We start from the raw sequence: 15377 nt of genomic DNA on the forward strand, positions 1-15377 counted from the left end.
TTTCTGGTCGAGGCGCAGCCGAGGCTGAACAGGCCAGGACAAAAGGCACTTTTTGGCAGAGGTGCAATTAAGGGTTCCTAAAAATTGATTTATTTTAACTTTATTATCATTTGTCACTGACATCAAATACTAAGGTGTCATCTTATCCTAAGCTTTCTAAATCTCCTGTTGAAAAAAGTATATCATATCCAGGGATATTCAACAATACACAGTATTACTTACAGTTCTTTGCGATTTTCCTATTGTAGTTTTTTAGTTTGTCACAAACTCACATCATTTATCTTGATCGTACCGTAGAAATTTACCATTACAAGAATGGTTAAAATAGTAATGTAACAGGTAAGACGCGATTAACGTATTGTGGGTTAATAATGTTCTGATCAGAAATGGCCGTCAAGGTCAAAGTTCAGCAAAACACACCCAAGGGACAATGGGACTATTGTTGAGGGTACAAAATTATAACACATATTAAGATAGCAGAAGAATCTATTATACGTTGGAATAACATTAATTAAATGGTTTCAACCCTATCATCAGAGAACTATTTCAGTGGGCGGTCCCACGTGGATATCGACCTTGCAATGCACCACCTATCATCGATGTGTCTTTAATTTGCGCCCTTAACCTAACCTAACAAACCACATGGAGGATGTGTTTTGAAAATAGTCGGATTGTTTGGTTGTTACACTCGACTGGCTGATATTTATAGGTACTACTGTGAAGGATAAATCTCTGAAAAAGCACCACATCTAGTTTCTTGTAGATAAATAAATAAACTAGCGGATAAGTGAGGTCAAGAAGTACCGAGCAGCACATTCCGAGATCAACTTCCAACTCCCGTGCGTCTAAATCGGGTACCGCCTGTGAGACTGCTATTTTAATTCCGACGACTTAGAAAAAACAGCAAACTAGTTATGTTTTATGTTCTTGCAGCTTGCAAGTGGATAAATAGTAAATGGGACACCTGCATGTGTACGAGTACCGACTAACACACGTCCCCATGGCACAGTGCTATTTATAATCAGACAGTACTTCCTTCTTCTCGATCTTATCAGTAAACAAACAGACATTATATAATGCGCAGAGATAATTAAGCCTTCGATCTCCCCAACAAAATTAAAACCGTTTCGTTTTTAGTTTCTCTCGGTAAAAATATCGCCAATTCCACACCTGCAGCCACATTAAGGCCGCATTTTTATTAATATTTTTCTTAGCAGGACCGGTTCCGCTCCACGGGCACAGTTTATTGACTAATCCTCGCGGCGGTCTCGCCGAAAATTAGCCGAAATTGTTTGCCGATAAACGCGGCTTAAGTGAGCCGTTTCACCAAGTATTTTATTTTTGGCATTGCATCCAGCTCGATGACGCGGGCTTTAGACGTAATCCTCCTACTCTCATGATTTATGTGGCTGCATAACGTGTACTGCAACATAATGCGGCGCGATCCCCGTGTAAAGCCAGCTTTATAAAACACATCAAGGTCGCGTACATGTTGCGGTTAAATTAGGTGGCTGCATTAAACGCAGATAATGGACCGTAAAGCAGCGAAATGATCGTTTTAAAACTTTTCGATTCGGGATTGGTCTACAATGTTTCAAGCGACGCCAGCGAACTAGGCAACTGTCAAATCTGCGCAATTATGTCGCCGCAGATGAAGATGGGCTTAAGGCAGTTGAGCCAATTAGGGTACAAACTGTCCACACGGCTAATTCCTTAAGGCGGGGTTTCTACACAATGTCAGGACATCTGGTTTTATCTGTGGCGATTTGTTGGAGATATGTATTGTGAAAACTAATCTGGTAATGCACCGTGTATGTCACGAAGGTCAACAATGACCCAAGATCTCGTGGATTCACACAGCGCACTTCAAAGAATACATAAAGGTTTAGTTAAGCAAAAGAGCGTCTTCGTTTTGCATGACAATGCGGAGTCTTCATCTTCATAAATCAATGTTTATGAATTGTTACATATGCGTAACCACCATCCACAATCGATTTTGATCCTTGTTTCATTTGTTTGTTATTGTTGAAAGGCGACTCGAGTGTTATTTCTACATTTTGTGTTTCACTTTCTGTTTCTCGACTCCATTACAATATTATTACCATTATCGTAAAACTTGGAGCACTTATCTTTATTGTTATAGGACATATATTTTATAATACAATAATTAAAATTGCATAAACAAGTCGAACCCTGGCGATCACTCGTTCAAGATGTTCGCACGGATCTCATTGTTTTGTGGTTATCGAGGAGTATTTTTTATGTAATTACCGAAGACAAAAAAAAAGGACACACTAGATTTTTATCATCTCATTTTGTCTAAGTAAACAACTTGAAGATTTTAACATTTCCGGACAAACAGAGATAATATTTCACAGAGAAATGACCGATATGAATCTGTATGGATTTTTAGAAATTCACCCCTTTCGCCAGATTCCTATAGAAAAACAATCACAAGAAAGATATTTTAGTCAACACATTTGTGGAAAAATACACAGAAGACAGGTATTTTCATTAGGATTATTATAAAACAGCAAATTTTTTAAATTAGAATAATTTTCACTTGCTACGATAGGTTCGGAGAATAATCGTTTATAAAGATAAACCATTTGCTGGAATTTTTTAATAAAAATATTGTTTACTTTCTAATCCAAAAAAAATTCCGCTAATGAGAATTGATAAGAAACACCACAAGTTGATAATGCGGTCTGAAATTGTTTTGTTGCTTAGTTCTGTTGACTAACTTTACGGCTTAGTTTAGTTAATAATTTTGTAAAACTATTTACGGTTTTAGTAAATACTGAGGGGTGCACTACGAATACGATTACGCTATGTTTTGCATATTGCTGTGATTACTGCTTCTTATTATTATCATATTCAGAATATCTTCTGTACAATGTTGCCACTTTTTAAATAATTTAAACCTCTGTAAAACCCTACGGTAATTGTTCACTTTAACTACTTCTGGAATTTTCGCGTTTTTTCTGGCTAGACAGCCTCAGGGCGTCCTCCTAGATCGTTTCCCACCATTCAAACCTTGTGCAAATGAATTTTCCTTACCCTTTAGTTAGTTATACTATGCCTTGAAACACAACAAGAGAGGAAAAAAAGGCATTTGCACAAGGTTTGAATGGTGGGAAACGATCTAGGAGGACGCCCTGAGGTTGTCTAGACAGAAAAAAAGCGAAAATTCCAGAAGTAGTTAAAGTGAACAATTACCAACCATACAGACGCATAAAAAAAAGTTTGATTTCGCGTTAATATTGATGTGGGAAATTGCTCTGTAACATTTTTTGGTGATAGTTTTGTAACACCCTGTATATTGAAATAAATTATTTAGAAAATTTCAAAAAAGTACTGTCTTTAAAAGACCTGAAAGTCATTTTGAACGCGACATTATTCTAAAACTTTAAACCTTTGCTCTAATTAACAATTCTGCAAAAAGAATTATTTATTGGCTGTCTGGTCTCTTCGATTTGTTGCTGAATTGTTAGATAACGAAAAAAAAATCTGATAGTGAAAAATTTCTACATATTTATTTCATGACTTAATTCTGTTATCTTAAATTTTAGTTAAAAATGTATTACATATTATTAATTTGGTGAAAATACTCGTACATTGTAATAACAGATCATTATCTCTGAACTCTTCCTTTGATTTGCAGCTACATTTTGCAGAATTCTTAATTTTCCAAGTATCGAATCGCAGTCTGGAATATTCTGGATTACGACTCACAATTCCAGTAACTTGTCTGGAGCGCTCCACAGAATTGTCGCTTTTCTTCCGGATCAATATTTCTATGAACCTGTTTTTAAAATCTTTGTCAAATGGTATCAAACAGATCGCAGAAAGGTGGTGAACAGATCGTAGCCGTTCATCACAAACATGTTTACTTAATGAAGGATCTCTAATCACGTCCTCTTCATTTACATCTACAAACATTCTAAACTCGTTACCCGCAGCAACGCACTATTCTCGTTTAAAAATAGCTCATAACAAGAGCAGTGAAGTTTTACACCTGTAATTAATCGTTGATTCAAGTACAAATCTCATTGTTATTTTAATTTGCTTCTGCTCAGTATGATCTGGCTAAGAAGCATGGGATGAATTAGCGTCAGCGGCAGAAGAAGTGAAGACAATTAATTAGTGACATGCAATCATTGTTTTAATGTGGTTAGATTTAAACAAAGCGGATTTCAATACTCTGATGCGAAATGTACAGTTAGTTACGTCTTTATAACGTTAGAGGAATTTTTCCTCAAGGCACGTACTCACCGCGTCTTCCACCCGGCAGTTATTTTCGAACGAAATCTTGTAATTTATGAATTTATTTACAGTGTCGAAACCGCCATCAGGAATGAAACCAATTTTTGAAAGCAACAAAATAACTTTATCATTCATAATAGAAGAAAAAGCGGCAATTTGTATTTTAATTGGTCGGGATAATTAGACGTTTTGACAGACTTTGATGTCGCCATATTTTACTTCCTGCCGAGGATGACGTCAGATGTCAAAAGAATGTCACCTCGTGTAGTTAAAGTGTCAGAAGGTCAAGGGACACTTTTTGTTCTTCGTTCTTTGTGTAGAATCGAGATTGTCAAATATTAATAAAACGACATATTTGAGTAATTAGGAGATTAATATGTTTAAACAAAAATCATTCGCACAAAAAAATCTAAATAATGAAGTCAAGTGTTGCTGGAAATTTTACTGGACTGTACACATGTTTTTCTGGGAAACGAGAACAAAACTGTACAATTAGGAAAGTCGTATTTAAATTATGTTTTGTTTTCTTATGTCCAAGTACAGTTACATCAAATAACATGGGCGCGGTAATAACTTAGAAATTTAGGTGTCTAAAAAATTCTTGCGGTTAGTATAACAGAGAAATTGTCTTGCTTAGAGCTTAGAATTCAGTTTTGGTTTGATTTTATAGTATATTTATCCCTAATAGAAATGTTGACTAAAATCCTAAATCACACCAACAAAGAAACAGATCCCAAACACGTTTAGTCTATTTAAAAAAAAATATACCGTCAAAAAGGACAAATAAGTGTGTTAAAGTTCATTACTTATCTCTAATGTAATGAATATTTTAGAATCCAGTGAATATTCAAAATGAAAATGTTTGCCACCAGTAATGGTTTTGTCGTTGAATGTTTTCTTCGGTTAAGAAGCTTATAAGAAGTTAGAAATTTTCTTTAATTAATTTTGGACAGGATCTTTTTCTTTACTTATTATAGGATTATAGGCAATGACGATTTAAAAGTGTGTTAATAATTTTTGGAAACTATTTATTTCCTTACAGTTACAATATCCAAACAGTCGAGAGATTATATGTATGTATTAGTATTTGCGAACTTTCTAGGTAGTGAAATAACTAAAATATAATTTTTAGGCACTCTTAATGAAAACGGTAATATTACATACTTACAAGCGGACGAAAAGTAACTCTTTTTCGGACGCACTTTTTAGGACGTTGACCATAATTATCCCCATTTGTTGGTTGTTGTTGCACAAAACCGATAATTGTCCTGTCACCATAAATTATGTAAATATGTATATAAAATATGCAAATTTGTAGTAAATTTCTAGTTTTGTCGGAAAGCTGATAACAAATATTATTAAAAAAAATGTTAATATGTAGAATTAATAAATTTATCTACATATTTGAAAAAGGTAGATACAAAATAAATTTGTACCGGGATATCAAAAATTATCTTGGTCAAAGGTAGTCATGGATTGGAAAACATCCGTCTCAACTTATTTCGTGTGACGATCTCTTCGGTACGAACGATTGGCCTACCAGCACCTTTTTTATGAGTCACAGAGCAAGTTTCGCGAAACACACCAACACAATTTGTAAGACATGCATAAAAATTCTTCGGCATTGCTGTAAAGTGTGAGAATTGCTCTCGAAAATTAATTTTGACATTCAAAAAATGATTGATACAAAGCTTCGACAATTATTTGAAAATCCATGACCACCTTTGACCAAGATAATTATTGATATTCCGGTAGTTTTTCGAATGATGTCTTTTGCTTCGTTCCTGGGGTCGCGTTAATGTGGACCTCTGCCAAAAAGTGCCTTTTTGCACTTTTTGGCCTTGATACGCAAATAACTATTAAACTGCGATGATTAAACGTTACATATTGAATATGTATGAATATGAATAAGTACTATATTTCAGTTTGCACATTATTGAAATAGTTTCATTTATTTTTTTGTTCGACACTGTCAGAATTTGAGAATTTTCTCCTGTGTGAACGGATTTTGATAAATTTGACAATTTGTCAAAACGAAACGTCAAGCTAATTTTAAAGATTTTTAGCGATTTGGAGCCTTTAAGGGGCTCGTCGAACAAAAAAACGTTGTATTCAACTCGTTCTTGTGTAATTTGGGCTTTTTTTGGCACTCGTGGACCTTTAAAACTCTCGTTTCACTCGAGTTTTAAATTGGTCCACTCATGCCAAAAAAAGTCAAAATTACACACGAACTCGTTAAATAAATAACTATTAGAAGATTCAGATTCTGAGATGTGTTTTAGAAAGAGTAAATCATTGTTTTGCAGCCGACTACACCTAATGTTATCTATTTCGGACAAAATTTTCCACACGAGTATGTAATTAAATTAAAATTAAAGGCTCAATTGTGCTTACAAATCAGCTTGTTGGTAAACTTTAACTGCACATCAGCTTTGTTTAATCTTTTTGTACGGCCTACACATGGTAATCAGGAAAATGGGATTACCATAATTGAGATTAATTAAGTAATTTCTTGATCCAACTGATATTATGTTTTACCATTTAGACACCGTGTATATCGTACTGTTTGTGCGTGATTCTGCCAACTGTGACCTTGGCATCACCTGAACACGTGTGATGGTCGAGACCTATAATCTTCAGCGCTGTCATCCTTCGTCGATATTCTAAAAACTGAAGCAACTCTGATCATCATCGGTAATATTCTGTCAGAAACGTTTAAACTTGTATTGTGGTACCGGGGGTGTGTCGATTGTGTTTAACACACGCGATTTCTGGTGCAAGGAATTTTCTGGAAGGTTGTGCAGATTTGAAAAATTCTGAGAGGTGTGTTGCAGAGGGCCTCCGTAAATTCGCACGTGTAAAATTTGCGGCCGGGAGTGCGCAGCCCACCATCCGAATTTTCTCGATGGTACCGAACGAACGACACTCTCGTTGTAAAGAACGTCGGTGAACGCAGCAGAAAGAACGGTGTCGTGGAAAGCTTCTGGTTGATTTGCAAGTGTCGGTGTCTTGCCTGGTAGCGACCGGACCTGGTGACGTCGGAGGGTGTGTTGTGTGTCTCGACTCGAGGAAGGCGTCCGCGGCCGTGGCCGTTCTCGTGCGATCCATCCGCATCGGTCGCCGCCGTCGTGGGGCCTCCGCTCCGCCGAAGGAGTGTAAAACTAGGTGAGCAAGTCGAGAACGTCCGCTAGCGGGGCCGTCCGCTCGATGGTTCACTTGCTATCAAGGGCAGATGCGGAGTGCATCGAGTTACGCGCAGTCGCGCACTTGGAGGGGCAGACACCTGTTTGGCACTCGTGCTGTCAAACTGATAGTGAGTGAACTGTTTACAGTGATTAGTGCCTTGATTAATGTTTTTACACGTGCCCTACGGCCGCGTGTGTCCGCCACCCTCGCGCCCCCATGCCCGCCGCGCGTGTGACAGTGTCCCGCGTGTCCTGGTGGTGATCGATAGTGAACGGCCGAAACGCCGCCGCCACCACCTCTGGATTAACACCTCTCCGCCAACATGATCGGCGGCTACTACGACCGGAACCCGCTCCTAAAAGGCACCCTGACTAGGTAAGGACCGGACCGGCCCCCTGAAACCGAATTTCTTCGACAACATGGCGGTGTTATTGCGAACACTTTCACCGCCAGCAGGATTTCTAATCTCGACTCCCTCGCCCTCGAGGTTGCCATTCTCTTTTGCTGCTTCACACGTAGCTGTGACGTCACATCTCGGCCATTGTTTATAACCTATAACCAAAACAATCCCATCGAACGAGGATTGTTGTCCTCGCTCTGCAGGTCCTGGATTGGCACGGACCACCACGACGGTCCCACGATCGCGCTGACATTTTTCAAATGCCGCAGAGAAAGTCGCACTTTCGTTAACCAACCGACCAGTACAGATCCAGTGGAAACTGATTCTCCAATCCCGTTTATCTAACCTCACGGTTACAATAATCTTCGCCTGTTTATGTTTGATTGTGTTTAATTTAAGAAAGGTGATAAGCCGCGGAATAAAACAAAACCTGATATCTCGATAACGACCGATTCGGCTCGTCTCCGTTGCGCCACTTCTTCCAATTCACCCACGGTGAGAATTCCGGGCCTGGAAACCGTCCTCCGGTTCGATACCATTCATCATCTGCGACGAAAAATTGGTCATTCGGTCTGCACCACGCAAAATCAAACTTTTCAAAAGCGCAACCGAATTATGTGCTCTCGGATCGTAAATCTCCAGATGTGGTCATTTATTTAAAAATCATTCGTTCGATTCGTTCCGGTGTCACCAGAATCACCATTGTTAATCATCTTATTATTACTGCTTCTATTTTTATTGAACAACTCCGGACCTTCACGATTTCAACTCAGATCTGTCAATTTTTCTGGCACTGAAGTGTTCAGTGTCATCCGCGTTTACTCTCGCGGCATTTGAATTTTTATCGTTAGAAAAATATTATGGAATCCACGTTTGTCAAAAAACCGCTTTGTTTTCATTTCTTATCTTTTACTCGCTCTCCGGTTCGTACTACTAATTTCAAGGTTTGAACTTGTTGTCATTTCGTTGTTAAACAGCTGACAGTTGGACTATGGAAACTGATACATAAACTTGTAAACCTCCACTGAAAGGTTGCAAAAAATTGCTAGACCTCCACTCAAAACCTTGATCCGTAACTTTAACATCAAATTAACTTAACTCAATTAAAAAGGAATTTCGTTTTTTTGCATCCGGCGGTGTTGTCAAAGTGTTCTTTATTATGTACACTTGCATTTGGTATTTTTTCATATTTAATCATGTAAACTGGAAACAGTTTCAAAATGTTGTGACTGGGAGTTTATGGCGTTTGAAAGGCCAAGTTAATTGAATTTATTGTGACAGTAATGTAAATGTCATTTGGAGATTTCACATCTGAACAAAGACTTGTGACTTTCTGAGCTTATTATGATGTAATTTTTTTCAAAATTGTTTGCGTTTGAAATTATTAAAAAATTTGAATTCTAGCTCCGGCAGGTACAAAGGTACTTTCAAAATTAACGTGTTGATTGTGAGAAGTTTAAATGTCACTGGCAAAGAACAAAAAAAGATTACATAGCCAACAACATTTGTTAAACAAAAATATAGATAATATGAGTACATCGAAAGCGAAAAGCACAAATTTATCTTGAGTTAACAAATATTAGTTGATCTAACAAGCCGGGTGCCAGTGAGTCCAAGGAGAAATGGTCGCGTTTTAACCCTTGGTGAAGGGCCGGGATCGAACAACATGATTCGTTTTATTTACTGGAAAATATGTTAAGAGAGACGTTTGGTACTGTTAAATTGCTGAGCCTACGGCGACTGTCAGAGAGCTGTTCGCGATAATGAGGAAAGCAATGAGAAGCTTGTTTTAACATTGCTTCTGTCATATTCACACTCTTTCAGTATTTTCCAGATTACGCCTTCACTAGAAGAAACGAAATTTACATTATGGAAATTTTGGTTTAGGAAATTAAATTGTTACCGCATTGAACTGATTATGTAACGGGTGTTTTTTTTAAATTTGGCGTTGAAGAGTCGATTGTGAACGCACCAACAGATTACAACTCTTATCAACTGTATAAATCTGACCTCACTTTTTGCGTGTTTTTAAAATGCAGTTTGAAAAATCAGCCTTTTTTTAGACGAGTGGTTCATCAGCTGTTTAAATCTAACCTCACTTTTTGCGTTGTTTGTGTTTTTAATCTGCAGTTTGAAAAATCAGTGAGTGGTTTATTCACAATCGACTCTTTAACGCCAACTTCGTCGTTGATAGAAAGACTTTAGAATTGTTGGAAAAACACAACATTAATTTTAGTAAATATGAGAAATATGGAAACGCATCTAGCAATTTTTGTGAAGATTTTCTCGTTAATCGTTCGGCGTAGGAGCATCAGAAATTGCCTCAGAAAACGGCAACGTTTCCATTCTGGCTCTTTGTTCGCGCCGTATTTCACATTCATTTCGCTGCTCTGACACCGCATGCATTCAGTTCGAAACAAAGATGCAAATATTAATTAAATGAAGTGATTAAAGCGTGGACCGTGGGTTGCACTATACGAACAAATAATAGCTGTAAAAATAAATCATAAATGAAGTAGCAATAATGGTCGTTAAAACCTGAAAGAAAATTGCCTTTTATTGCTCGAACATTAAATCCCTGTTATGTATAAAATATGTAGATAGTAAACTGGCGAACGCCATAAAATTTGATAAGAGATATCTCTCGTTTATTTCAAAGCAATTGTTTTTATCTCCCCCCCTGTGCGATAAGAACGTTTTTGGTCAATATTTTAAGATTTTTACGCCGTGAAACTTTTAACATGTGTGGACGAGACGAGGGAAACCCCCTGACATTTGGAAAAATATCAGATGGCGCTTGAAAAAAATCCACTCTCCGGCGAACCTTGTCAGGGTCTTTTGATCAATAGCTCGTCAGCGTAGCAACCAAGTCATATCGAGAAATCCACGGAAATGGAAATTACCTCCGACGTCAACGTCCTTAACACCGAAACGACGTGAAGAGCGTAACGATTCCGGCGATCTGGATCTCGGCGGGGTCGATTTCTTCCAATCGTCTTAATTGTGACGGATTCGTCTGCGAAAAACTCTTCTCGTACGAATCGATAAACAAAAACAAGATGGAGAGGCGCAAATGTGTATTAACCGTGTGCAAATCGATAAACCAGGCGATGGCAGAATGCAAAATGTCTCGAATTTGCATAGTTATTCGGACGTGAAACGGACCGTGCACGTATTTGTTCACTTTATCGACTGTTATTATTTTTAATTCATGTATCGCACTGTTTGTATTTTTTTTTACTATAAACAGATACCGTAAACAAATCGTCGACGATTATTGGATTTGGGTGTTGTCCCACCGTGGCAAGAAATCGCAGCGATAATTCGGAGGGGCGGACTGCAAGTGCACTGACATACGATCAAAGTTTTTTACCGGTGTACTTTTGCACGAACTCATGCATTATTTATGGTAGTCGGGCGAGCTGGTTACTTGCGCGATTTTAATGATTTCCTTATTATTAATGCGATTTGTAGGAAGCAGCACTTCGCACGGAGTGTCTGCAAAAATTATACAACTCGAAGAAAAAATGTTCAGTGCCAGACGCAGCCGGACTGTGGCGTCACAAGTATTCCACTCGTTGAGGTCAGAAAAATTAATAGTTGGCGGTAAATTATGCATTTATTTCGATAAATAAACGGTTTTTAAAGAGAATCAGTTGGAAGTTAGAACGAGTTCAAGTCAAATGGAGTATTCTCGAATAGAGCTCTAGTAGAATTTAATCTAGCAGTCATTTTTTTTATTAAACTTTGAAGGAGTGCTAAGACTTGACGAGAATCTTACTAAATACCGTTCACATTATTTTGGCATAATGGGAGGCCATGATTAGTTTTTTTAACGTTGGACACACTGTGAAAATGAACACAACATGTTGCTGAATTTTCCACAATGTCTGAGAATTCTTTTATTGCAAACTAGTAAAACTGACAACAATGAACTAGCATTGACGCTATTTATAACCTCAAAAACATAACCTAATTCAACAGACAGCTTTACTGCCAAATTAAATGCAAAATGTCCCTGGTTAAAACAACGTGAAGGTATTTTATGCTGCACAAGATTACGGCAGATATAATGTGTCGCACTTAAGATGAAGACAGTCTTGTATTTTCGTTATCTGCAAAGATTTAAATTTTTGCACAATCGTAGAACTTCATGCGATACATCTTTTCAGCTACTTCGCTCAACTTCTACTTGAAATGATATTTTGCGTTGGTGATATCTGCAGAAGTTATCAGAATCCAATATTGATCCACGGTACAGAGTTTAGTAATTTTCAATAGTTCATTGTTTCAGAATTAGTTTGTGATACCTGTCTCAGTTTTTGCTTAATAAAGAATAAATCATTTCTTTTGCTCTTTTCTTCCTGACAAGTTCTTTCGTCTTCACGGCTAAAAATCGAATCTATCGGGCGTTTAAATGAAATCATATAGTGACAATTGTTTTGCTTTTTTAAAGTGTAAATTGACAGTTGTAATTAGAGCATGTTGATAGCTAACCTACAACCCATAACAAAAAATCAGTTTTTTTTTTCTTTCTTTACAATGTTTTTAAATTATAAATAGAATTACTAACGATTCCTATTTTTGAAGCAAATATCTAAGCGCACCCTTTGCTGAAAACAAACGTGTTCAATCATGTGCCGATTAAGCAAATGTCATTCGTTCGAACGGCGGGAAATTCAAACTTTACACTGTTTTACTCTTTTCAACGCCTACTCATCACAGGTTTTCATTTTTGAACGCGTAACTTATTTTAAAAAATCAAAATGCGAATTTTGCGTTGAAACTGGAATTCTGGAGTCAAAACTCGATTCTGAACAAGTTTTTCTAATAATTTCTTTCGATATGTGTGTTCAACACGAAGCAAAATACAGTACAGAGAATTGGTCCTTTTCGCTAGATCGCAGTTGGCTGGGTTTACAACTTCTTACAAATAAGCTAAATACCAAAAAATATAAATGAAGTTGCACGACTATACAGATAATGAAAATATCAGACTCTTAAGTGTGACACACTGTATATTTATTTTTATCTCATCTGATTTTTTTTAACATCTCTTTGTGTTAGTCTTCGTGTTATTATTTATGTATGCGTTCTGAACACATCGTCAGTTATTTATTTATTGGAACTTTGATACGTATTAGGAAGTAATTTTATTTATTATATCTCAACACCAAACCAATAGGTCAGCTATTTTTTTATTCTCAAAATAACATTAAACTTCTTTAAATATTTGAGCATTCGTTATTGATATTTGGTTGCGTGCAAGGAGAGCAGAACAATTCTAACCAAAACAAAAACAAATTCTTTATTGATAAAAATGTTAATTTTGTTTTCAATAATTGAGGAACCGCCCAAGGTTCCTTCTATCGGGTGTTCATTTAAATTTCTCCTCGAAGTTGGCGTTGAAGAGTCATTTGTGAACGCACCACTCGTCAGTCTGGAGAATAAAAACACAAACAACGCAAACAGTGAGGTTAGATTTAAACAACTGATCCGTGATCCATAATTCGTGGTGCGTTCACAATCACCTCTTCAACGCCAACTTTGACTTTTTTTTTTAATTCCAATTGAGATTAGAAAATACTTTTCTCTCTACCTGAATGCCAAATTGAGCAGTTTAAGGTCCCAGATTCAATTAAGTTATATTTAAGCAATGGTTAATTTTGATTTATAAATTATCTACTAAAATGGTAAAAACAGGAAATACCAGACCTCACCATAACACCGATAATAAAGCCGGACTTGTCTAGTCAAAAACCCGTAACTATTGTTCCGACCAGTTGAAACTCGTTGTAAGTGCTTTGGGGATTTACGATAACACAATCCCTGACAACTTATTTGCAAGTTTGGTAATAAATTCCTGCATTTTAATGAGCACCCTGCCGCTCGGTACTTAGTAGGGACTCTAGACAATTTGCAAAATTGTTGGCGGCACTTATTACAAGGACCCGAAAAAACTACAATAAACGGAAATAATCTCCAATAACTGAATAACACTAGAATTATTGTCAAGTGCAATTATGTAGTGTGACAAACACCGATTCAAATGTGCCTTCATCATCACGGTGGGGCTTAAATCCGATTATAATTTTTGACTGCAAGTTATATTCGATATAAGAGCACTTCTAATTTTAATTGTAATTGGGTGTTTCACTTATTTTCGCTTGTCAACATAACAGAAACAATTGAAATGCCAGTAGGCTGTGTTTCTTGACGGTCATGTCTGAGATCGACGCAGCGTTACCGCTTAGCAAATGTCAACGCTCAACGGCGACCACCCACCGAGAGTCAAAGTCCCGAATTTATTGCTCCTTGTTTCTTTCGGCAAAATTTCCAGGAGCTGTCGAAATTCCGCGCGCCAATTAGACGGCCATATTGTCTTGAAATTTCTTCACTACAGACAGGAAAAAGTGTTACAGTCGACTCGCTGTGCGCACTTATTTATTTAGATTGTTAACCTTGTTGCGCCAAGCTATGTAAGATGTTTGCACGCAATTCGGCACCACCTGTCTGTGCAGCGCGGAACGATCGTATTTGAAGCACAGGAGAAAATCCGGATTTTAATTAAACGGGGGCGGCATTTTCTGGCCGCGAGAGCGTGCGGAGACGGTCGTTGCCCCCGATTTGTGCCCCGACTCGGTATCGGCAAATTTCCAGTGTCTGCTCCGCGAAGGAGTCGCATAATTTTTGGGTTTGTTTTGGCGGAGGTTGCCGAAGGAGCCGCCGCTTCCACGGTGGATATTTGGGTCATTGTCGCTTTTCGAGTAAACAGATTACAACATTAACATAAATAGTAAATAATGAGCGTTGTTGTACTATTGTCGGTTCGAAGTCGCGTCGATCGGTCTATTTTCGTGCGGTTGTGCATCGAATCGCCCCGCCGGAGGTGTATTTTTAAACAGAACTCCGCGTTTGCTCGGATAATTATCCGGGACTATTGTCGGGCAAGAATGGCAGAGACACGAGATGGACTGATGCTTGACATTTGAACTCGGGCCGTTACGCAACACTTGGAATTGAAATGAAAGTCGCGATATTATAAAATATGACTTGCTTTTTGTTTTCGAACACGTAGAAAGGCTGTTCGTTACGTAGCCGAAACAATTTCACTGACTGATTAAATATGCGACACCGAGACCGATCGAGGCCGCTTCCTTCGGACACCACGTTGGACCTCTCGAGACCGCCATTTGTCACCTTTTTGTGCGATTCCCGGTAGCGTCGCATTCCTAGAGTGTCCGACCTGCACGTTGAAGCCTCCGAAGCTCCCACCACATCGGAGGAATCTCCACAGATAATGAAATCCTGGGCTGGCAAGACGTTGGAAACAGTGAATTGACAGCTAACCTAAAATTTATAAACAAAAAATCTTTCTGTTTTTTTCCTGTCTTTGCAATGTTTTACATAAAAAATAGAATTACTAACGCTTCTTATTCTCGGAGCTAATTTCTAAGGACACCTTTTGCTGAAAACAAACATGTTCAATCAGTGCCGGCAACTGTCATTGGTATCAAACGGCGGC

The 15377-nt window shown here is 37.8% G+C and overlaps 1 protein-coding gene across 5 annotated transcripts in view; it reads left to right on the top strand.

Annotated features, from left to right (window-relative positions):
• The window catches only part of lilli (lilliputian), a 140290-nt gene that overhangs the window by 9659 nt on the left and 115254 nt on the right, over window positions 1–15377 (top strand). Inside the window, exon 1 of one of the 5 annotated variants that reach the window (XM_069051779.1) lies at window positions 7253–7827. The exons of 1 other annotated variant lie outside the window; for it this stretch is intronic. In XM_069051779.1, the coding sequence (XP_068907880.1) occupies window positions 7775–7827 (53 nt within the window). In that variant the 5' untranslated portion in view covers window positions 7253–7774. Of the gene's footprint in view, window positions 1–7252; window positions 7828–15377 lie in introns of those variants that run through there. 3 more of the 5 variants (XM_069051780.1, XM_069051781.1, XM_069051786.1) reach the window with 3 other exon arrangements.

The sequence above is a fragment of the Tenebrio molitor genome, chromosome 6, assembly GCF_963966145.1.
Source record: "Tenebrio molitor chromosome 6, icTenMoli1.1, whole genome shotgun sequence".
In the NCBI taxonomy this organism is placed as follows: Eukaryota; Metazoa; Arthropoda; class Insecta; order Coleoptera; family Tenebrionidae; genus Tenebrio; species Tenebrio molitor.